General features: G+C 48.1%; 1 protein-coding gene across 1 annotated transcript in view; it reads right to left on the bottom strand.

Annotated features, from left to right (window-relative positions):
* The window catches only part of LOC132829042 (lipoprotein lipase-like), a 49,798-nt gene extending 26,177 nt beyond the window's left edge, over nucleotides 1–23,621 (bottom strand). Inside the window, exons 1-7 of the mRNA XM_060846329.1 lie at nucleotides 23,555–23,621; nucleotides 22,655–22,842; nucleotides 18,687–18,866; nucleotides 18,481–18,592; nucleotides 17,440–17,673; nucleotides 9,516–9,758; nucleotides 5,723–5,843 (exon numbers count right to left, since the gene is read on the bottom strand). Coding sequence (XP_060702312.1) covers nucleotides 5,723–5,843; nucleotides 9,516–9,758; nucleotides 17,440–17,673; nucleotides 18,481–18,592; nucleotides 18,687–18,866; nucleotides 22,655–22,842; nucleotides 23,555–23,621 — 1,145 coding nt within the window. The remainder of the gene's footprint in view (nucleotides 1–5,722; nucleotides 5,844–9,515; nucleotides 9,759–17,439; nucleotides 17,674–18,480; nucleotides 18,593–18,686; nucleotides 18,867–22,654; nucleotides 22,843–23,554) is intronic.
* Between the last annotated feature and the right edge of the window lie 1,375 nt (nucleotides 23,622–24,996).

The following is a 24,996-nucleotide window of genomic DNA, read 5'->3' as shown; positions in this document are numbered from 1 at the left end:
CCGAATACTTGGAAGTTTAGATTAGATTAGATTACTTACAATGTGGAAACAGGCCCTTTGGCCCAACAAGTCCACACCGACCCGCCACCCACCCATTCCCCTACATTTACCCTTTTACCTAACACTGTGGGCAATTTAGCATGGCCAATTTACCTAACCTGCACATCTTTGGACGGTAGGAGGAAACTGGAGCACCTGGAGGAAACCCACGCAGACACGGGGAAAACGTGCAAACTCCACACAGTCAGTCGCCTGAGGCGGGAATTGAACCCGGGTCTCTGGCGCTGTAAGGCAGCAGTGCTAACCACTGTGCCACCGTGCCGCCCAGCAAGTGTGTGGTAAAATAGGGCAAAGTCAGCATGGGGAGGTCATGCCTGACAAATCTGCTAGATTTTTTTAAGGAAGTAATGAGCAGGTTAGAGCGAGGAGAGCCGAGGGATGTCATCCCTCTGGACTCCATAAAGGCCTTTGACAAGGTGCTGCACAGGAGGCTGCTGGGTAAGGTCAGGGCCCATGGCGTTACAGGCAAGGTGCTAGCATGGACAGAACCTTGGCTTTATCAAAGAAAGCAGAGAGTGAGGATAAAAGTGTCCTTCTCAGGGTGGTGTTCCGCAAGGCTCAGTGTTGGGACCACAACTTTTCACTTTACACATTAATGATCTAGATGAGGGAACTGAGGGCATTCTAGCTAGGTTTGCAGATGATACAAAGATAGGTAGAGGGACAGGTAGCATTGAGGAAGTGGGGAAGCTGCAGAAGGATTTGGACAGGTTAGGAGAGTGGGCAAAGAAGTGTCATATGGAATACAACATGGTAGTGTGAGGTCATGCACTTTGGTAGAAAGAATAGAGGCATCGACATTTTCTAAATGGGGAGAAAATTCAGAAGTCTGAAGTGCAAAGGGACTTGGGAGTCCTGGTCCAGGATTCTTTTCAGGTTAACTTACAGATTGAGTCAGTCGTTAGGTTAGGAAGGCAAATGCAATGTGTATTTCTGAGGCTCTCCAAGGCTCTGGTCAGACCACATTTGGAGTTCGGAATCTGGTTGGCATGGACGAGTTGGAGTGAAGGGGTTTGTTTCCAAGCTTTACATCTCTGTGACTATGACACAGGAGCAGAAATTAGGCCCATGTTTAGGCCCTGGAGCATGTTCAGAGGAGGTTCACGAGAATGGCCCCAGGAATGAAAGGTTCAACATTTGAGGAATGTTTGAGGACTCTGGGTTTATACTTAATGGAGTTTAGAAGGCTGAGGAGGGATTGAACTGAAACTTACAGAATACTGAATGGCCTGGACAGAGTATATGCTGGAAAGATGTTTACAATGGTAGGAGAGACTAGGACCTAACGGCACAGACTTAAAGTAAAGGAAAGACATTTTAGAATGGAGATAAGGAGAAACCTCTTCAGCCAGAGAGTGGAGAATCTATGGAATTCATTGTCACAGAAAGCTGCAGAGGCCAGGTCACTAAGTATGTTTGAGACTGAGATAGATCGGCTCTTGAGTATCGAGGGGTTTAAGGGTTACAGGGAAAAACCAGGAGAATGGGGATGAGAAACTGACCAGCCATGATTGAAAGGCAGGGCAGACTCAATGGGCTGAATGGCCTAATTTCTGCTCCTATGTCTTACAGTCATAGATACACAGAGATGTACAGCACAGAAACAGACCCTTCAGTGCAACTCATCCATGCCAACCAGATATCCTAATCTAATCTAGCCCCATTTGCCAGCACCCAGCTCATATCCCTCCAAACCCTTCCTATTCATATATCCATCCAATGCCTTTTAAATGTTGTAATTGTACCAGCCTCCACCACTTCCTCTGGCAGCTCATTCCATACACGTACCACCCTCTGTGTGAAAATGTTGCCCCTTAAGTCTCTTTTATATCTTTTCCCTCTCACCCTAAACCTATGCCCTCTAGTTCTGGACTCCCCCACCCCAGGGAAAAGACTTTGTCTATTTACCCTATCCATGCCCCTCATAATTTTGTAAACCTCTATAAGGTCACCCCTCAGCCTCCAACGCTCCAGGGAAAACAGCCCCAGCCTGTTCAGCCTCTCCATGTAGCTCAAATCCTCCAACCCTGGCAACATCCTTGTAAATCTTTTCTGAACCCTTTCAAGTTTCACAACATCTTTCCGATAGGAAGGAGACCAGAATTGCACGCAATATTCCAACACTGGCCTAACCAATGTCCTGTACAGCCGCAACATGACCTCCCAACTCCTGTACTCAATACTCTAAGTGGAATTTAATGGGGACAATATAATCATCCAGCCCAGCTCAGCCAGCCTATTGAATGGTGGCCTTATGAATTCAAACTAGAACATTTACTCAAATCACAGGAAGAGGTGGTGTTGTGGCAATATCAGTGGATCGGTATTCCCGAGATCCTGGCTAATGTTCTGTGGACATGGCTTCCAATCTCAGGAATTTAAATTAAATTAATAAATCTGCACTTTGAAAATATTAAATAGTGACAATGAAACCATTGTGGGTTGTTTTCAGAATCTCATTCACTGACGGCCTTTCGGGATGGAAATCTGCTGCCCTTAGCTGGTCAGGCCTACACGTGACTCCGACCTGCCGTGACTGAGCAAGCAACTCGATTCCTGGACAATTAAGGTCAGGTAACAAAAACCATTGACACTGACATCCCACCAAAGAACGTTTTTTAAATCACTGTTTTTTTTTAACCATTCCAGACCTTGGGGAGTCAGTTTGTTGCAAATGCAGTGTGGTAACACATTGGTGACTTTACTGGTTTCTAACCTAAGGATCTGGACTAACGCTCTGACCTCCCAACGTCAGTTTGATCAGTTGAAATTGTAGTATCACCGGAGGCAGCCATTCGGCCCATTGTCCCACTTCTCCAGTATCTCCCTGAAGCCCAGCTCCTCACTAATCCAGTCTTACATCTTCCCCCATAGACTATGTTACAGTACCTACACTGATCTTAATTCCAACCAAATAGACTCCATCCTTGACCGATCCAGGAGATTTCTACTCTCCTGTATATAGCAACCGTCACCTGTCCTGCGACCCGTGCTCCTTCCTGTCCTTCCCAGTATTTGCCGAATGCCTTGTATCCCAGGAATTATCAGTACAATTCCTCTTCTTCTTTGAGCCAGGTCTTAGCTTTTGCCCCAACGCTCTCGTTCCAATGAGCCGACAAGGAGCTGCAGCTCACCAGCCTTCTGTGTGTTCCCATACACACACTGGAAACAGAACTCTCTCTCACTGGATTGCTTCTCACACCGGAACTTTTGTCCGGAGCCAGAGAATCGGGAATGCTCTCAACTCCACACATCGGGCTCGGGAGGTCAGGCTCTGATGGTCAGGTGTCGGGAGGTGGAGGGAGGGAGGGGGTTGGCTGCTGTAGGGGCGGTGGGCACACAGACTGGCATGGATGGGTGGAGGCAGACTGTGCGTTCAGTCCACGTCAGCACCCTAGCACCCCAGCTGTAAGAATCAAAGCTCCCCTCCTCACCTTGCCCACCCAACACAGTGGCCATACTCCCCTCTGCCCACCCCTATTGCCCCTTCACTCCCCAGAATGGCCCTTTATGGTCTCTGTGCCAATTCACAGCAACCCCAGCCTTGCATCGCCAACTCACATTGTACCTGCCAAGGGCTGAGCCCAGGATCTGCACCAAGGTGAAACAAGACAAAGTTACACGTTTCGGTTAACAAAACACTCTGATTCAAAACCACTCAGTACATCAGACACTCGGGTGAAGAACATGGATATAATTAAGGGCAGATTGGATAAACAGGACGAGAGAGGAAGTGAAGGATAGAGTGACTGGATGGGATAAACGGGGTTGGGAATAGGTTGGCGCGGGGAGTGTAAACACTGGATGGACCAGTTAGTTTCAGGTCGATGTCTGTGCCACGGCTCTCTGCCCATGGAGATACTGGTCTGGGCCGGGCCTGGCCTGGCTCTGTGTTCATTCTGATTGGACAGCACGTGCTGTGGCTGTAGATCCTGAGTTGTGAGAAGTGAGAGCCTCAGTCTGATTGCAGTTTGGCCCCCTTCCAACCAGCTCTCCCACTCTCTTGTCCGTCACCTGCTCATTCCTTCTGTCCTGACATCTCCCTGTCCTTTTGGACTCTGTGCCTGAAGGCAGCAGGGAGGATCTGATCCAGACCACGCTGAGCTCTCACATGCCCCTGTATCAGTGACGAGTTGGTGTCGTCCTGGTACAGAGCTGCCCATGGAGCATGTCTTGGGGGGAATTTGACCATCACCCATTTGGCTCACATGACCCAGCCAATGACACAAGGACAAGCAAGCCTGCCTACCTCATAGACAGGCCACATCTGTCTACGCCTCATCTTTCGCCTCGGAACACTTCAACCCCAGGGCATCAACGTGGACTTAACTAGTTTCCCCATTTCCCCTCCCCCTACCTTACTCCAGTTCCAACCTTCCACCTCAGCACTATGCTCATGACCTGTCCCACCTGCCAATCTCACTTCCCAATTATCCACTCCACCATCCCCTCTGACCTATCGCCTCCATCCCCACCCTCATCCACCTATTGTACTCTTTGTACCTTCTCCCCAGCCCCACCTCGCCCCCCCCCCCCCGCCCCCATTTATCTCTCCACCCTGCCTCTTTTCCTGATGATGGGCTTTTGCCCGAAACGTCGATTCTCCTGCTCCTCGGATGCTGCCTGACCTGCTGTGCTTTTCCAGCCCCACTCTGATCTAAACTCTGGTTTCCAGCATCTGCAGGCCTCCCTTTTGCTTAAGCCTGTCTACCTGAGTGGGTGACACTTCCTTGCAGGAGATGTCTGATATTTGGCTAGGACAGTAAAGGTGGAACTGTCTGTGTGTTGCTCCTGTGAAGGACAGCTGTCAGCAGCAGCCTAGTGACCCAGAGCTTCCTGTTTCTCATTCATTTGCTGTAAGCCCACATTCCACCTCCCAACCCCAGCATGGTACCTGTGGCCTCGGGAATTCTGGTGTCGATTTTGACAATTTTCTGATAATTATTCATCCAAAGTATGTGAGAGACAGTGAGGTCTGCCGATGCTGGAGATCAGAGGGGTCATCCGAGGAGCAGGGGATCAAGGTTTCAGGCTGGAGCCCTTCGTCAGGAATTCCTGATGAAGCGCTCCAGCTCGGAACGTCAAACCTCCACGGTGAGATTACCGGTGATGATGGAAGCTGGAATGTTCTGGTCTACTGACACTCCCAGTTCCCTGCAGCTGGGTGTCAGTGCAAGGCAGCAGCAACCGTTTCTTACCCACAAGGCCGTTCTGCACCTTGGCCCTGGGTGTGGAGTTTGAACATCATGTGGGTCAGCTGTGTCAATGCGGGTGAACACCCTGGGTTGGGTCACTCACAGAATACAATAGCTGCAAAGAGTACACTGCGGCAGAGGGGTTCTGGATCACTGATGGGGTGTGAAGTGAAGGAAACCCCAGCCAATGGAATGAGGAGAGGTAGGCACCAGGACCATGGCGTGGTCATGATTTAACAGCAAGGGAAATTGGGGAGTGGGCAAAGGGAATAGTGTAGAATTGATGGGGTGGATCTATCCTTTGGCCAAATGGTGGCCAGGTTTAAAGGTGAAAAATCACAATTGTCCAATTTTTAACTTTGTACACCCCAGTCCAACACCGGCATCTCCAAAGCAGGTTTAAAGGTGTCAGTACAAAGTGACGATAATTCCAAATGCTGTCGGAGCTCGGATGGAACCATACTCACATCTCAATGGGAAGATCCTTCACGTCATTCTTAGTCCCGTGAAGAGACACAGAGAGGGTGGGGTCAATGTCAAAGTCATTGACCTTGCTGGAGAAGTGGATCTTCAGCTGGTAATGATACACTGTGGGGACAAGGAAGAGAAAGGGTTAATGGCTGGAGATTGCAGTTGAGAGTGACTAATGTGCTCTCCAGGGACACGAGGGTGATGACTGCATTGGGGAGGGCGGAGAGCGTGAGGGGCATGAGGAGGGAGGGGCATCAAGGCGGGAGGGACACGGGGGGAGGGGCACGAGGAAGGAGGGACCCCGGGCGGAGGGGCCCCAGTGGGGAGGGACATGAGGAAGGAGGGGCACAAGGAAGGAGGGTTTCCAGGGGGAGGTTGACAAGGAAGGAGGGATCCCAGGGGGAGAGTCATGAGGAAGGAGGGGTCCCAGGGGGAGGGGCATGAGGAGGGAGGGATCCCAGGGGGAGGGGCATGAGGAGGGAGGGATCCCAGGGGGAGGGGCATGAGGAGGGAGGGTCTCACAGACACAGAAACAAAGCTCCTCTCTGTGTGGCCGTTGCCCTGGGTCTATAGCCTGCTGTACTGTGGTCTCACACCTTTCCTCTGTTTGCGCTGATCTGTAACAGGCTCATTAATGATTTAACAGGCCATGATGTAAAGAGAAATAGAAGCAGAGGATAGGCCATTTGGCCCGTCAAATCTAAACTCCACTCTTCAGCAAGATCAAGGCTGGTGATTGGGATTTTAACGTCACTTTCCTGCCTATAGCCCTCTCACCTTCGACTCTATCGTCATGTCAGAAACTGTCCAACTCAACCTCAAGTAAATTCAAAGGCCCGTTTCCACTGCTGTGAGCCCTCAGTGCTCACTTCTCCCAGGAAGAAAAATTCCTCTTTCTCTTGATCTTAAACGGCAGACTCTCAGGAAGGGATGTTTCAATAAAGATTGACCTCCTTCTGTGAGGAGCCTTGAAGCACAGGGCGGTTTCAATGGGCTCTCACAACCCAATTACCCACAGCCACTTGCTGACTTTGACAGTGAGACAAAGGCTCAGTCCACGGCCTGCCGAGTCCTCAGTCCATCGTCAGTGAGCAGAGAGTAACCGAGAGAGATAGGCCAGTCCCCTTCAGAGTACAAACATTCAACATGATACAAGGACAGTTCAATCCTGCATCCATTCACAGAGCACTGCAGAAAACCAAAGGCCGTGTTTCCCCTTTCGTCAGATGTGGGTGCTACTGGCAAGAGCAGATTTTACTGCCCATCCCTAATTGCCCTTGACAAGTGGTTCCCTAGGCCATTCCAGAGGGCAGTTAAGAGTTAACCATATCAGAACCATAGAGACCTACAGCACAGAGACAGGCCCTTCGGCCCAAACAGGTTGGTGCTGAACAAAATGTCCGTCCACGTTAACCCCATGTCCCTGCACTGGGCCCATATCCTTCCAATCCTCTCCTATCCATGTATTTGTCCAAATGCTTTTTAAATGTTGTTAATGTACCCACCTCACCCACTTCCACTGGCAGCTCATTCCATATGCGTACCACCCTATGGGTAAAAAAACAAATTGCCCCTCAGGTTCCCTTTTATCCTTTCCCCTCTAACCTTAAACTGATGCCCTCTAGTCCTCGATTCCCCAACCCTGGGAAAAAGACTGAGCACATTCACCCTATCCATGCCTCTCATGATCTGATCTTATACAGCTCTGTAAGGTCCCTCCTCGGTCTCCTACACTCTAAACAAAAATGTCCAGCCTCTCCCTATAACTCAGACCATTGTCAACATCCTTGTAAGTTCCTTCTGCACTCTCTCCAGTTTAATAACATCCTCCCTATAGCAGGGTGACCAAAACTGAACACAATACTCCAAGTGTGGTCTGACCAACCTCCTGTACAACTGTAACCTAACGTCCCAACTTCGCCACTCAATGCCCTGTATTGGATTGGATTTGTCTGGGCTCAGTGAATGCTTTGATCTGAACTCTCTGACAGGAACAGAGAGACAGAATCCACTTCATTGTTTCTCTGGAAGGTTTAAAACCCTGGGTCTGCTTTGATGATTGAAGCTCGTTGTAAAAGCAAGAAATTGCGCGTTTTCTTATTGAGGAACAACACAGGGCAGAGCTCAGCTTTTCCATCACCCAGAGCAGGGACAGGCCATTCAGCCTGTCATTTCCGTGCTGGCTCAGAACTCTTCACTCAATACTGCACCCCATTCCCTGCACTCTCCCCACCTCTCTGCAAACTCCCCCTTTCCAAGAATTAATCTAATTCCCTTTTTGAAAGTTATTACCAGACCACAACAGCTCACCAAGTGGTTTTCCTCAACTCCAATTTGATCTCCTTGGCCAGTTACTGTAAACTGGTCTCCCCTGGTTATCCAGCTGCTCATAGAACACACGTTTCCCTCTGTTCACCGCTCAATACTTTCATCAGATTCAGCACTGATTAAATCTCCTTCTAAATGCCCTGCCAGAAGGTGAATCCTGCCTCAAACCCACAATTATAAGTGTGCTGGACCCCAAACTCCGCCCCCTTTGAGTGACTAACCAATGATCAGTAAATAAATTGACTTATAGTTTTCATATATTTTCCCTCCAAATATACAAGTGGACCAACTCCAATTCAGGTTCCCTATGGGTAACATTGGATTTGGCAGGAACAACGGACACACAAATTATGTTGGTGTAGAAATCAGGGACAGTAACTACAGTGGACATTTTCTAACCAATCTGTGACAGAGAATCCCTATAGTGTAGCAACAGGCCCAATAAGTCCACACAAACCCTGTGGGAGTAACATTCCAAACCTATCCTATACTTACCCCTGACTACTGCACCTAACCTACACCTCCCTCAACACTGTGGGCAATTTCCCACGGCCACTTCACCCAACCTGCACATCTTTGGATTGTGGGAGGAAACCAACATTGGCCCAGTGAGGGGGCAGTTAAGGTGCCATTACTGACCTGGTGTGCTTCTGCCTGTGCTAATGTTAACCTGCTCTGCCGGGGTGCTAGGCACAGACACGAATGATCCACATTGGGGAAAGAAACTGATGTTAACTCCGTGGGTTGGGGGAGAGTGCAGTCGGAGGAGGATGAGAAATGGAGAGGCCCAAACAGTTCTGTTTCATTCTCTGTCAGGTCGGAGGTAGGAGGCGCTGTTCTGAGCTGCAGGAGGTAAGTTTAGTGATTCCCCCTCACCTCCCCACACCAAATATACGATCAGTCCTGTCCTCCCCAGACCCCACTCTAGGATTTATCCCCTGTGGTTCGAGTTTCCTCTTGCTGCTCCACACATGGAGACGTTGTTTCCCTCCGGGAGAATCTAAGACCACACACAATCATCTCAGAACCCTTTGATGACAGAGATGGGGGAGTTTCTCCTCTCAGAGGGGAGCGAAGCTTTTTAAACCTTCTAGCTGTCGAGCCTGGCTCTTTGAGTATATTGAAGGCTGGAACAGACAGAGTTTTAATCAGGAAAGGGCATCACAGACTATGGGGGAAAAGGCAGGAAAGTGGAGGAGTCAAGGAAATTCAGCTCAGCTGTGATTTTATTGAAGAGGCAGAGCAGATATGATGGGCTGAATGGCCCGCTTCTATGCCGAGATCTTATTGGCTTACAGCCTGTGAAAACTTTGAGCATGTTTGCAGGGGACACCAGATCTCCCTCAATCAGACAGTGCTCTCCCCAACCCCCACCCACCCCATTCCCCAAATCAATATAGGCACCAGCCACGGCCTAACCCCCCATTCCCCAAATCCAGACAGGCACCAGCCATGGCCTACCTCGGAAAGGCATGTTGGCCCGGGTCTTCAAGAACATCTTGGTGCTCCTCTTACTGGAGACCCGCCTGACGTTGTAGCCCAGTGTGTTACAGCGATTCTTGCGGCAGTTCAGGCACATGCCTTTCTTAAAGGATTTGTGATTGTTACAGCGATAGGCTTGGCAGGGCTGTTCTTTATACAGCAGGGAATCGATGAAGAGGTGGATTGATCGCTGATGTTCACACTTTACAGCTTCCGAAAACGCTGGAAAGAGACAGAGACTGGCTTAGTACATCTCACTAACATGGAGCTGGGCCTGAGGTTACACCTGCCACTCTCAGAGAGTTGGCATTTCAGGCTCTGTCCCATCAGCAACTTCCCTACTCCCAATACAAGGACAGTGACATTCCCCCCACCTCCCCTTCACCCTGGTTACTGTGATCAGATCACTGAAACCTCCCCGATCCCCCACCAGTGAATAACATAAACATAGAACCGTACAGTACAGGCCCTTCGGCCCTCGACGTTATCCTAGTCTAACCGACATACCCTTCATTCTATTATCATCCACGTGCCTATCCAAGAGTTGCTTAAGTGTCCCTAATGTATCTGACTCTACTACCACCACAGGCAGTGTATTCCACGCACCCTCCACACTCTATGTAAAGGACCTACCTCTGACTCTCCCCTAAACAGGATGGTATGGTGGCACAGTGGTTAGCACTGCTGCCTCACAGCGCCAGGGATCTGGTTTCGATTCTGCCTCAGGCAACTGACTGTGTGGAGTTTGCACATTCTCCCCTGTGTCTGCGTGGGTTTCCTCCGGGTGCTCCGGTTTCCTCCCACAGACCAAAGATGGACAAGACATGTGAATTGGCAAAATTGACCATAGTGTTCAGGGATGTGTAGGTTAAATGCATTAGTCAGGGGGAATGGGTCTGGGTGGGTTATTCTTCAGATGGTCAGGGTGGACTTGCTGGGCTGACCTAACCTGCTGTGCTTTAACCAGCAACACATTTTCAGCTCTTGCTGGGCCGAAGGGCCTGTTTTCACACTGTGGTGATTCTATTCTATAAACCTTCCGCCAATCACCTTAAAATAATGCCCCCTCGTGATAGACATTTCCACCCTGGGAAAAAGTCTCTGGCTATCCACTCCATCTATGCCTCTCATCATCTTGTACAGCTCTATGAAGTCACCTCTCATCCTTCTTCGCTCCCCAAAAAAGTGAGAGACAACTCTAGTTTTGAACATTTGGAAAGACAAGGTTTGATTAGGAGTAGTCAGCATGGCTGGGAGATCATACCTCACAAATTTGTTAGAGTTCTTTGATGAAGTGACCAGGAATGTTGACGAGGGCAGGGTGGTAGACATAGTCTCTATGGATCTCAGTCAGGCCTTTGATAAGTTTCCACATGGTGGTCTGCTCTGGAAGGTTAGGTCACATGGAATCCAGGGGGAGCTGGTAAATCAGATACACGATTGGCTTGATGGTAGGAAGCAGAGGGTAACAGTGGAAGGATGCTTATCGGACTGGAGTCCTGTGACTTGTGGACAGCCTCGGGGTCGGTGCTGGGTCTATTACTGTTTGTTATCTATAGCAATATTTGTACAAGAATGCACAAGGCATGATCAGTCAGCTTGCAGATGACACTAAAATAGGATGTATTGTGGACAGTGAGGAAGGTTATCAGAAATTGCAGCAGGACTTTGATTAGTTGGGGAAGTGGGCCAAGAAATGGCAAATGGAGTTTAATATGGATAAGTGAGAGGTCTTGCATTTTGAAAAGTCAAATCAAGGTAGGAGTTCCATGGTGAATGGTAGGGCCTTAAGGAATACAGTAGAACAGAGGGACCCTGGAGTTCAGGTGCACTGTTCTCTGAACGTGGAGTCACAGGTAGACAGGGCAGTGAAGGCGGCTTTTGGCACACTGGCCTTCATCAGTCAGGGCAGGGAGTATAGAAGTTGAGAAATTATGTTGCAGTCATAGAGGACGTTGATCAGGCCACCTTGGAGTATCGTGTTCAATTTTGGTCACCTCGCTATAGGAAGGATGTTATTAAACTGGAAAAAGAGTGCAGAAGGAATTTACAAGGATGTTGCCTGGACTCAAAGGTCTGGGTTATCGGGAAAGGTTGGAGTAACTAGGATATATTTCATTGAGGGCGCAGGAGACGGAGGGGGGGAGAATCTTACAGAAGTGTATAAGATCATTAGGGGCATGGATAGGGTGAGTGCACTCAGACTTTTTCCCAGGGTTGGGGAATCGAGGACTAGAGGGCATCAGTTTAAGGTTAGAGGGGAAAGGATAAAAGGGAACCTGAGGGGCTGGATTTTTAGGTGGTACGCATATGGAATGAGCTGCCAGTGGAAATGGTTGAGGCGGGTACGTTAACAACAATTAAAAGGCGTTTGGACAAGTACATGGATAGGAAAGGATTAGAAGGATATGGGCCCTGTGCAGGGACATGGGGTTACTGTAGGTGGACATTTTGGTCGGCACGGACCAGTTTGGGCTGAAGGGCTGTGTCTATGCTGTAGGATCTATTTTGAAGGGGTGTTCAGGTGCAGTGGAGTGAGCTGGATCCTCACTGACTGGGAGTTACCCACTGCCCCTGACGTCTCTGATCCCATGTTCTATTCGATGGTCTTGCCCAAGTCCAGCTGACTGGGTCCCCATGTGTCAATCCCAGAGAGTACAATGATTCTGACATTTCGCAACTCAGCTGTCGATCTGTCAATAAAACCTGCCATTTCCCCACCAACCCCTGTCAGAAGTAGTTTGCAGAGAAACCGAATTCTCACAGGGACCACTCTGATTTCCTCTGTTTGTAGCTGAAAATGAGTTGCTGGAAAAGCACAGCAGGTCAGGCAGCATCCAAGGAACAGGAAATTTGACATTTCGGGCATAAGCCCTTCATCCTGATGAAGGACTTATGCCCGAAACGTCGAATTTCCTGTTCCTTGGATGCTGCCTGACCTGCTGCGCTTTTCCAGCAACACATTTTCAACTCTGATCTCCAGCATCTGCAAGTCCTCACTTTCTCCACTTCCTCTGTTTGTAGGCTGGGAGAAGTGTTCATTCGTCTGCTGTGCCTGACCCAGGAGAAACAATACACTTTTTCTAAGTGGCTTCTGTTGTGTGAGGGTATGAAAGGGTGAATTCTGAACGCCATAACGGTACCCATTGTCACTGTGCCTCATGGAGAGGTCACTATAACAGCTGAGGGTAGCAAAGGAGTAAGACTCAATGTTGAGTGCTCCTCCAGGTCTCTGTGACAACATTGTCATATTAGTGACCTGGAACTAGTCCTCAACATGAGATATTAACTGTATGAGAATGAACTAACTCATTAACTATACAAGACTCTTTTAGTTAAACCAGGCTTTACCCGCCCGCAATGGAATCAAAGAGGATGTTGCCAGGGTTGGAGGATCTGAGCTACAGGGAGAGGCTGAACAAGCTGGGGCTGTTTTCCCTGGAGTGTCGGAGGCTGAGGGGTGACCTTATAGAGGTTTACAAAACCATGAGAGGCAATGGATAGGGTAAATAGGCAAAGTCTTTTTTCCCAGCGTAGGAGAGTCCAGAACTAGAGGTATAAAGGAGAGGGGAAAGATATAAAAGGGACCCAAGGGGCAACTTTTTCACACAGAGGGTGGTACGTGTATGGAATGAGCTGCCAGAGGAAGTGGTGGAGGCTGGTACAATTGCAATATTTAAAAGGCATCTGGATGGGTATATGAAAAGGAAGGGTTTGGAGGGATATGGGCCAGTGGCTGGCAGGTGGGACTAGATTAATTTGGGATATCTGATTGGCATGGACCAAAGGGCCTGTTTCACACTGCACATCTTTGGACTGTGGGAGGAAACCGGAGCACCGGAGGAAACCCACTCAGACACGGCGAGAACGTGCAAACTCCACACAGTCAGTCACCCCGAGGGGGCAATCGAACCCGGGTCCCTGGTGCATAGAGGCAGCAGTGCTAACCACTGAGCCACTGTGCTGCGTCAGACCATTTAGCCCATTGTATTCAAATCAACCCAAAGACCATCGCACCCAGGACCCACCAGCCTACCCCATCCCTGTCACCTTGTAGAAAGAAACCTGTAACTCCTTCCCCCAAAAAGTTTGAGACCAAATTGTAACATTTCAAACCGAGATTGACAGATCTTTTTGGGAGGGTAAAGGGTTTTGGATCAAAGTGGAGTGGAGATCCAGCCAAAACTGGTGTGGATCGATAGATTCGTTTGTGTCAGTTCTCAGTGAGATAGCTCCTCGTGTCATCTTTGTGTTTCCACTAAATGTAAAATTGCTCGTTTTCTAAACATTCTGGAACATTCTCCAAAGTATTAAATTGTAACCATGACGTTGCTTATAGAGAAAAGGATATCCAGGGCTCAGTGCTGCCTCACAGCACCAGGCACCTGGGTTCCATTCCAGCCTCGGGCGACTATCTGTGTGGAGTTTGCACATTCTCCCCGTGTCTGCGTGGGTTTCCTCCGGGTGCTCCGGTTTCCTCCCACAGTTTCCTGAAGAAGGGTTCATGCCCAAAACGTCGATTCTCCTGCTCCTTGGATGCTGCCTGACCTGCTGCGCTTTTCCAGCAACACATTTTCAGCCCTTTCCTCCCACAGTCCAAAGGTGTGCAGGTCAGGATGGATTAGCCATGGGAAATCTGTTTGTTGTCAAGTATTTATCCAATTCCACTTGAAAGCTCCTGTTGCAATAGCTTTCACATCCTGTCAAATTTTCCTTATCACAACAACACACTATACCAAATAAAAAAGCTTGTCTAATTGTCATGAACTGGGTGGACAAAGTTAAAAATCACACAACACCAGGTTATAGTCCAACAGGTTTATTTGGAAGCACTAGCTTTCGGAGCGACGCTCCTTCATCAGTTGGTTAGTGGGGCAGGGTCAAAGGACACGGAAATTATAGTAAAGGATCAAACCATGTCATACACTGATGCGATATACTGAACAAACCTAGATTGCTGTTTAGTCTTTAATCACTTAGAGCAGGGAAGCAAATATTGATTCATTAATATGTAAATCCCAGAACTTCAATCAGATCATATTCCTGAGATAACTTGAGGTTTGTTTTTTTAAAAAAAAGTGACATCTCAGCTCAGACAATGCATTAACGGTGTGAGGTTAGAGTCAAACACATAACCTCAACACCAAGGAGAGGGAAGCACTGAAAGCACTGAAAAATGACAAAAACATAATCATACTACCGGCAGATAAAGGCAGAATGACGGTCATCCTAGATAAATCAGACTACATCAGTAAAGCACAACAACTACTCGCAGACACCAACACCTACCAAATGAAGGATTCCGACCCCACACCACAACTCACCAATAGAATAAACAACACACTAAGGAATCTACAAAAAAAACGGACAGATAACCAAAGCGGACCAGCAAAGAATGAAACCTGAAAGCAACAACACCCCCAGATTCTATGGACTACCCAAAGTACACAAACCAGACATCCCACTCAGACCCATAGTATCACTACCAGGGACACCAGCATACAAACTGGCCAAAGAACTACAACAAAAACTGAAACACCTAGTCAGCGGATCCAAACACTCCATACAATCAACACAGGAATTCTTGGACGTCATCAGGAATACACACATAGACAAAGAAGAAACCATGGTATCATTCGACGTGACGGCACTGTTCACTTCAATTGACAAAACCCTAGCCAGAGAAACAATAGCCAACCTACTGGACATACATAACAGAACACAGGAGGCCGAACCTATCAACAAGGACGGCATACTTAAACTACTGGACCTGTGCCTCACCACACACTTTACATTCAACAATCAGATATACGAACAAATCAACGGAACACCCATGGGATCACCAATCTCGGGACTCATAGCAGAGGCAGTTATGCAAAGGTTAGAACATACAGCCATACCACAAATCCAACCCAAACTCTGGATCAGATATGCTGATGACACCTTTGTAATCATCAAAAACACAGATATAGAAAAAACATACCGAATCATCACAGGAATCCGATTCACACGAGAAGAGGAAAAGGATAGCCAACTCCCATTCCTAGACGTGTTAGTAGAGAGAACACCCAACGGAGAATTCACCACAAGGATACACAGGAAACCAACACACACAGACCAAGTCTTAAACTATGAAAGTAACCACCCCAACACACACAAACGAAGCTGCATCAGGACACTATTCAAAAGAGCCACAACACACTGCAGTACACCAGAACTGCGAAAAGAGGAAGAGGAACATCTATACAAGGTATTCGCCAAAAACGGATACCCACGCAACTTTATCACCAGATACCTAAGAGATAGACCGAGGAACGAGGACATGCCACAACCAAAAGGACTAGCCACTCTACCATACGTCAGGAGCGTCTCAGAACTGACAGCCAGATTACTGCGACCCTTAGGACTCATAACAGCACACAAGCCAACATCCACGCTCAGACAACAACTCACTAGAACAAAGGACCCAATACCCAGCATGAGCCAAACTAATGTAGTTTACAAAATACCATGCAAGGACTGCACAAAACACTATATAGGACAAACAGGAAGACAGCTAACAATCCGCATCCATGAACATCAGCTAGCCACAAAACGACACGACCAGCTATCTCTAGTAGCCATACACTCAGACAACCAGCAACATGAATTTGACTGGGAAAACACCACTATCATAGGACAAGCCAGACAGAGAACAGCCAGAGAATTCCTAGAAGCATGGCATTCATCCCCAAACTCCATCAACAGACACATTGACCTGGACACCATATACAAACCACTACAGCTGAAACTGACACCCGGAAACGGCAAGAACATCCATCAACAGACACATCGACCTGGACCCCACATAAAAATCACTGCAGCTGAAACTGACACCCGGAAGCGGCAAGAACAAACCAATATAAATACCGGAAGAAACATCAAAGCAGCGCTTCACACGAGGCTCCAACAGCACTGATGATGTTCCCTAGCCAGGGAACGAAATGTTTGCAGCAAAAACTTCCAGCTCGGCGAGCAGAACCACAACAGGTTAGAGTCTGTCTGTATCCCAACCTGGAGTCAGACTGGTTCTGTTTCCAAAGTAGGAATGTCACATGGACTGACTGCCGACAGACTGTGTGCTTTTTGAACAAAATTGAATGTGTCTGCAAATGCAAATTCACCCCATATGGGTGTGTATGCATGTGTGCGCGAGAGAGAGTGTGTGTATCGTGTAGGAGGGTTACCTGGAGAGTGACATGAACCAAGCTCCAAAAGCTAGTGTTTCCAAATAAACCCCTTGCACCATAAACTGTGTGATTTTTAACTTTGTCTAACTGTCAATGTTTTTGTTACCTATCTATCTTCACCAGGTCTCGTCCAACTATCCACCCTGGATTCTTTTCCTGTTTTTTTTTCCACATAGCAGGCATCTCTGGCTGGGCCCAGCATTCATTGCCCATCCCTAGTTGCCTCTTGAGAAGGTGGGGGTGAGCTGCCTTCTGGAACCGCTGTAGTCCCCCTACCGGGGGTTGAACCACAGTGACCTTAGGGAGGGGATTCCAGGATTCTGACCCAGTGAAACTGAAAGAACAGCAATCTATGTCTGAGTCAGGATGGTGAGTGGCTTGGAGGGGAACTTGAAGGGGGTGGTGTTCCCATGTATCTGCTGCCCTTGTCCTTCTAGGTGGAAGTGCTCATGGGTTTGGAAGGTGCTGTCTGAGGATCTTTGGTGAGATTCTGTGGTGTATCTTGCAGCTAGTACACCCTGCTGCTGCTGATACCAGCTTCCAGTTTCTCCGGTCTCTTCACAGAAGGCCCTCACCCTGGGCCCAGTCCAGTGGCTCTCTCCAAGGCTGGGTCTAAAGCTGTGTCCCACAATGGAACCCACTCAGCTACCAGTGTGGCCCCTCACCCCTCTTACCAAAGATGCCAAACATGGCAATGTTGTTCACGGCCTTCTGCAAGTCACAACCAGGCTGGAAACTCCCTCCGTTCGGATAGATGTCAACGTGTCCAATCGGTTGCCGGATCCCGATGCTGATTCCCAGAGATTCCCGGGTGAAGGTGTGGAGAACATCGACAAAAGTGGCATCATCGGGAGAAAGCCGTCCATGAGCGTGGGTTCCTTCAAATACTGGCCCAGCCGGGTCCAGGCCTAAAGAGGTGGCAACATCAGAGCCAGGTTTAAGTTAAATGCTGTATCTCCAACAACAAAAAAAATCAAGTCACACAACTTCCTAATGCCTTTCTCAGCCCAGCCCCTGTGTGAGACTCAGTACTGTCACTGCGATGGTCACTGCCATCACCATCACCATGCCCAACCTCTACCTGGGTTAAGGGCAGGAACAGTGGAGCAGGTGGGCAGACCCACTTCATCAAATGGGTGTTGGAGGTTAGACCTGTTGCAAGCCTAGGGTTTAGGTCTGTCCTTGGGTGGAGGTTAGGCCTGTGTAGGCCTAGAGTTTAGGCCTATTCTTGTGGTGGATATTAGGCCTGTTGTAGGCCCAGGGTTTAGGCCTATCCTTGGGTGGAGGTTAGGCCTGTGTAGGCCTAGAGTTTAGGCCTATTCTTGGGGTGGAGGTTAGGCCTGTTGTAGGCCTATCCTTGCGGTGGAAATTGTGCTTGTGGTAGGCCTAGCGGTTAGGCCTGTCCTTGGGGTGGAGGCTTTGTTGGTTTGGGGTGGGAAACAGAGGTTAGATGGTTAGGTCTGTTGGGGAGGAGGATGGCATTAGTCCACTCTGGTGAATGGGGTGGGAGTTAGCCTTGTCTGGGCGCAGGGAGAGACAGGCCTGTCTGATGTGGGTAGAGGGTGTTAGACTGCTTGATACCTGGGCTGGTGTGCGTCTCTATCTTGCATCCATCACTGATGGTGCTGTGAAGCTGGTGAACTGTGGAGGGCACCACCAACCAGCCTTCTGTCAAGGATGGAATGAGCCAATCAGAAATATTTTCACTACACTACCTGTAATCCGGCCAATCTTATTGGCTGTGTGACTCCCTGCAAAGCCGGCCACATGAGCCCCAAGGCTGTATCCAATCAGGTGCACCTTGTCGAGAGGAATCTGTTTTACATTCTGTGGGAAAGAATGAGACCTGATGCCATTCGGTTTAAAGGAGTAAAGTTGGTAAAGAATTTAAATAACTGTGCCCCTGGGAACAGCTCCTCACCTCCAGCCAATCAATCAGCTTACGAATGTCTTGACCAACCAGCATAGTATTCTGGGCTGCTATTGGGTAATGCTGGTGGGCACGATTGAGCCAATCCACAACAAGGACATTGGCGTCAGGCTCTCTGTGGTACAGGGCGGTAACTAATTTTTCAATCCAGCTCTCAAATAATCCACTCACCTGAAAGCAGACAAACAGAAAGTCAGTCCCTCTGTCCCTCACTAGATTCAGTAACATTAGAGTGGGCACAGCCTCTGGCATCCTGGGCGATTGGAACTTTGTGAGCAGACAAGGCGCCTTAGCGTTTGCTCCCATAGGCCTCCTTATGCTCACTCTTCCCTCTCCTCCCTACAATCTTTAACCTTTTCCTTTTAGCAACTCACAGCATGGATTCAGATTCTTCTGTACAAACTAATCCATATCCACCATGTTCCCGAAAACTCAACTAGACCCACTTGCTTGTGTTTGGTCCCATGTCCCTCTAAACCTCTCTTATTTATGAACTTATCCAAATGTCCTTTAAATGTTGTAACTGACTCTGCATCCACCATTTCCTCTGACTGTTCAGTCCACGCAAGAACCTCACTGTGTAAAAGAGATGTCCTTTTTAAAACTTTCTCCTCCAACCTTAAAAATATGCTCCCCTAGCTTTGAACTCCCCCGCCCTAGGGAAAAGACCCTTGCTATTCACCTTATCTATGTCCCTCATGATTTTATCAACTTCGATCAGGTCACTCGTGAACCTCCTACATTCAAGTGAGGGAAGTCCCAATTTATTTTCATACCTCAAGCCCTCCGTTCCCAGCAACATCCTGATAAATCTTTTCTTAATCCTCTCCAACTGAATAACAGCCTTCATATAGCAGGGTGACCAGCACTGCACACAGAACTCCAGACGAGGCCTCACCAATGTCCTATACAACCCCAACATGATTTTCCAACTCCGATACTCAAACGGTCTGAGCAATGAAGGCAAATGTGTTAAACACCGCCCTGATCTCTGACACAAATTTCAAAGAATTATGTATTGGAACCCCCTAGGTATTGCTGTTCTACACACTACCCAGGGTGCCATGATTCAACTTCTGCCCCAGTCTGTTTTACCAAAATGCAACACCTTGCATTTATCCAAATTAGACTTTATCTGCCACTCTTCAGCCCATTGACCAAGATCTCTTTGTAATCTCAGATAACTTCCTGCACTGTCCAAGACATCGCTAATTTTAGCGTCACCCATAAACTTACTAACAATGCTTTCGATATTCTTATCCACATCACTTACATCAAAATGGACCCAGCACTGATTGCTGGTTACAGGCCTCCGTCCGAAACACAACTCTCCATCACCACCCTCTGCCTCTTACCAACAAACTAATATGGATCCAATTGGCAAACTCTCCCTGAATCCCATGTGCTAACCTTAAGCTTAACCTTAACCTTAATCCCACGTGCTCTAACTTTGCTAACCTTAAGCTTCATGTCGAACTCTCTCTGTTGGTGATTGCAGGAGGTTAGAGAAACGAGTTAAATAATCGTCCATCTGGTCCTTGCGAGTGCGTATCACGTCCAGAACCTTTTTATACAATAGAATCGCTACAGTGTGGGAACTGGCCCTTCGGCCCAACAGAAAGATGTTGTGAAATTGAAAGGGTTCAGAAAAGATTTACAAGGATGTTGTCAGGGTTGGAGGATTTGAGCTACAGGGAGAGGTTGAACAGGCTGGGGCTGTTTTCCCTGGAGCGTTAGAGGCTGAGGCGGTCCTTATATGGTTTATAAAATCATGAGAGGCATGGATAGGATACATAGACAAAGTCTTTTCCCTGGGGTCAGGGAGTCCAGAATTAGAGGGCGAGAGGGGAAAGATATAAAAGAGACCTAAGGGGCAATTTTTTCACACAGAGGGTGGTACGTGTATGGAATGAGCTGCCAGAGGAAGTGGTGGAGGCTGGTATAATTGCAACATTTAAGAGGCATTTGGATGGGTATATGAATAGGAAGGGTTTGGAGGGATACGGGCCAGGCGCTGGCAGGTGGGACTAGATTGGGTTGGGATATCTGGTCGGCATGGACGGGTTGGACTGAAGGGTCTGTTTCCATGCTGTCTCTATGACTCTAAGTCCACCCAGACCCATTCCCACTACCCTATATTTACCCGACTAATGTACCTAGCCTACACATCCCTGAACACTATGGACAATCCATCCTGACCTGCACAACTTTGGACTGTGGGAGGAAACTAGAGCACTCACAGTAAACCCACGCAGACATGGGGAGAATGTGCAAACTCCACACAGACAGTGCCCGAGGCTGGAATCGAACCCAGGTCCCTGGTGCTGTGAGGCAGCAGTGCTAACCACTGAGCCCTGGATATCCTTTTCTCTATAAGCAACGTCATGGTTACAATTTAATACTTTGGAGAATGTTCCAGAATGTTTAGAAAAGGAGCAATTTTACATTTAGTGGAAACACAAAGATGACACGAGGAGCTATCTCACTGGGAACTGTCACAAACGAATCTATCGATCCACACCAGTTTTGGCTGGATCTCCACTCCACTTTGTTCCAAAACCCTTTACCCTCCCAAAAAGATCTGTCAATCTCGGTTTGAAATGTTACAATTTGGTCTCAAACTTTTTGGGGGAAGGAGTTACAGGTTTCTTCCTGACTTTGTACATGGAGGGCTCAGCAATCCCTTTCGGGTCGCACTCCCTTGATTTTAAATTCCTCGTCCTCCGTATCCCTCCTCCCTGTCTCTGGAATCCCCTCTGACCCTCAAAAGCCTCGGTGACCTCTGCATTTCACCAATCCCGTTTCACTTCACCCCACCAATGGGGGCTGTTCCATCAACTGCCCAGGCCCCTGAGCTCAGGAATTCCCTCAGGAATTCCCTCTGGAAACCCTTCCCACCCCTTCGACAGTTTCCTCAAAACCATCCTCTGGCCAAGATTTTGGTGTCTCCTGTCCTAGTAGCTCATTGGCTGGCTCAGTTTTTCATTTTATTGCGATTGTTAATTTTAAAAAAGGCACTAAGTAAATGCAGTACATTGTTATCAACTGCCCTACCAGAGGAAATGATTTCTCTTTCACTCAGATCATATTATTTCTCACTTGCTCTCATATCCTTTAAATATTTATCGACAAAAGTCTGATTATCCCTGTGGTTTTACATAGAACATAGAAGAATAAAGCGCAGTACAGGCCCTTTGGCCCTCGATGTTGCGCCGACCCAAGCCCACCTAACCTACACTAGCCCACTATCCTCCATATGCCTATCCAATGCCCGTTTAAATGCCCATAAAGAGGGAGAGTCCACCACTGCTACTGGCAGGGCATTCCATGAACTCACGACTCGCTGAGTAAAGAATCTACCCCTAACATCTGTCTTATACCTACCACCCCTTAATTTAAAGCTATGCCCCCTCGTAATAGCTGACTCCATATGTGGAAAAAGGTTCTCATGGTCAACCCTATCTAAACCCCTAATCATCTTGTACACCTCTATCAAGTCACCCCTAAACCTTCTTTTCTCCAATGAAAACAGCCCCAAGTGCCTCAGCCTTTCCTCATACGATCTTCCTACCATGCCAGGCAACATCCTGGTAAACCTCCTCTGCACTCGTTCCAGTACCTCCACATCCTTCCTATAGTATGGCGACCAAAACTGCACACAATACTCCAGATGCAGCCGCACCAGAGTCTTATACAACTGCAACATGACCTCAGGACTCTGGAACTCAATTCCTCTACCAATAAAAGCCAGTACGCCATATGCCTTCTTCACAGCACTATTTACCTGGGTGGCAACTTTCAGAGATCTTGCAAGAGAGAACAAGCCTATTCTGTGTAACCTACCCCCGCAATGCAGCTGCTTAATGTTTCGGAGTTGAGAACACTTCTAGACCATGTGCTAGTTGGTGTGATGCTGTGTGTTAGCTGATGCTGAGGACAAATCAATGCAAGTCACTCACACTCCAGCCATGGACAATTAAGATCGTCTTGCTGGTGCTGTTGAAGTTGCACTTGCTCAGTGAGCTCTCCTGCCCTGGGATGATATAACACGAGTCCTCGTTTGGTTTCCACGCACGCCGCAGAGAGAACTTGGTCTGAATGGAGTTGAGATCTTCAATATGGCTACTCTGGTGTTCGACACTGCTTTCTGGGGAAACAGACACCGCAGACAATTACCGCTAAGCGAGCCAACACTGAGAGGGAGCAGAGAGGCCCAACCCTCTCACCAGAACAACACACTAACCAAAAGGTTCCACATCACAGAGATAGCCCTCCTAGACCCTCAACAAAACAGTGGTTTCTTCAAGAGGCTAGACACTGTGTCAGAAAGAGCGTCTGTTACATCCTCAAGTATTTCCACATTGAAAAACAATCAACAAAACCCTGTTCACCTGCTTTAAAATATCCCTTTTGGAGTCCACCTCATAACCCCTCTCTGTCCTGCCCAATCATTGCACGGAGTTTAATCAGAAATGAATTTTAGAGACATTATTTAACAGCTCATGTCACGGTCAACACACACGCTCTGACCTCACCCCCACCACACCAGTCCTTTCCCGTTCCCCTCACACACCAACCCGTACAGGAGCGCGGAGAGCATTCAGTCATCTTTGGATTGTGTCGAAGAGGCAGGGAGGAACTCTTAGGAAATCAGAAAACCAACTGCTCACTGAAGACTATGCTGCCTCCCGCCTGCTCAAGTTACCATGGCATTATATGGTCCCGTTTGAGTGGAGTTTCTGGTCAATGATGAGCCTCAGTATATTAACAGGGGAAACAGGATGAGTTAGATACAGGAAAAGGCAGGAGAGAAATGCAAGAGTGAAGATTGGACCATTGCAAAGGAGTAAAGTCTTCACGATGGAAGACACCAGCAGCTGGCCAGAGTTTCAGGAGAGTCAGGGCAGAGATGAGTGTGGTGGCCATCACAAAGGAGAAGGTGCTGGGGAAGCTGAAAGGTCTGAAGGTGGATAAGTCACCCAGGTCAGATGGACTATACCTCAGGGTTCTTAAGGAGATAGTACAGGCATCAGTGATGATCTTTCAGGAATACTGGAGTTAGGGAGAGTCCCAGAGGGCTGGAAAATGGCTAATGTAACATTCTTGTTTAAGAAGGGAGGGAGGCAGAAGACACTAGCTCACTCTGACTTCAGTCATTGGTAAGATGTTAGAATCCATTATTAAGGAAGATGGCTGGGAGTACTTGGAAGTGCATGGTAAAATATGGCAGTCATCTAGGCTTCAGCGATGGGAGGCCGTGCCTGACAAATCCACTAGAATTCTTTGAGAAGGTAACGAGCAGGTTAAACAAAGCTGTGATCCAGTTGGGTGGCACAGTGGTTAGCACTGCTGCCTCACAGCGCCAGAGACACGGGTTCAATTCCCGCCTCAGGCAACTGACTGTGTGGAGTTTGCACATTCTCCCCGTGTCTGCGTGGGTTTCCTCCGGGTGCTCCGGTTTCCTCCCACAGTCCAAACATGTGCAGGTTAGGTGAATTGGCCATGCTAAATTGCCCGTAGTGTTAGAGGGTCGGTGTGGACTTGTTGGGCTGAAGGGCCTGTTTCCACGCTGTAAGTAATCTAATCTAATCTTGACAAGGTGCTACACAGGAAGCTGCTAAATAAAGGTGTTGGGGACAAGGTCCTGGCATGGATAGAGGATTAGCTGACTGGCAGAAGACAGAGAGTGAGGATAAAGGGGTCTCTTTCAGGATGGCAGACAGTGACTAGTGGAGTTCCACAGGCGCCAACATTGGGGCCACAATTATTCATGTTATATATTAACAATCTGGATGAAGGAACCGAGAACATTGTCGCTAAGTTTACAGATGACACAAAGATAGGAGATCAGCCAAGTAGTGTGGAGAAAGCAGGGAGGCTGCAGGAAAACTTGGACAGGCTAAGAGAGTGGGCAAAGAAGGGACAGATGGAATACAATTTGGGGAAAATGGGAGGTTATGCACTTTAGCAGAATGAAGGGAGGCTTGGACTACTTTCTAAATGGGTAAAGGCTTTGGAAATCTGAAGTGCTAAGGGAGATGCAGTTCAGGATTTTCTTCAGTTTCCCAGGTAGGTTCAGTTGTAGTTAGGGAGGCAAATACATTGTCAGCAACTTAATGGTAAGGTCCTAGGGAGTGTTGCTGAACAAAGAGATCTTGGAGTGCAGGTTCATAGTGCCTTGAAAGTGGAGTCGCAGGTAGATAGGATAGTGAAGGCGGCGTTTGGTATGCTTTCCTCTATTGGTCAGAGTATTGAGTACAGGAGTTGGGTGGTCATGTTGCAGCTGTACAGGACATTGGTT

Source organism: Hemiscyllium ocellatum, chromosome 28, assembly GCF_020745735.1.
Source record: "Hemiscyllium ocellatum isolate sHemOce1 chromosome 28, sHemOce1.pat.X.cur, whole genome shotgun sequence".
In the NCBI taxonomy this organism is placed as follows: domain Eukaryota; kingdom Metazoa; phylum Chordata; class Chondrichthyes; order Orectolobiformes; family Hemiscylliidae; genus Hemiscyllium; species Hemiscyllium ocellatum.
This window is presented reverse-complemented; position numbering and strand designations above follow the sequence as displayed.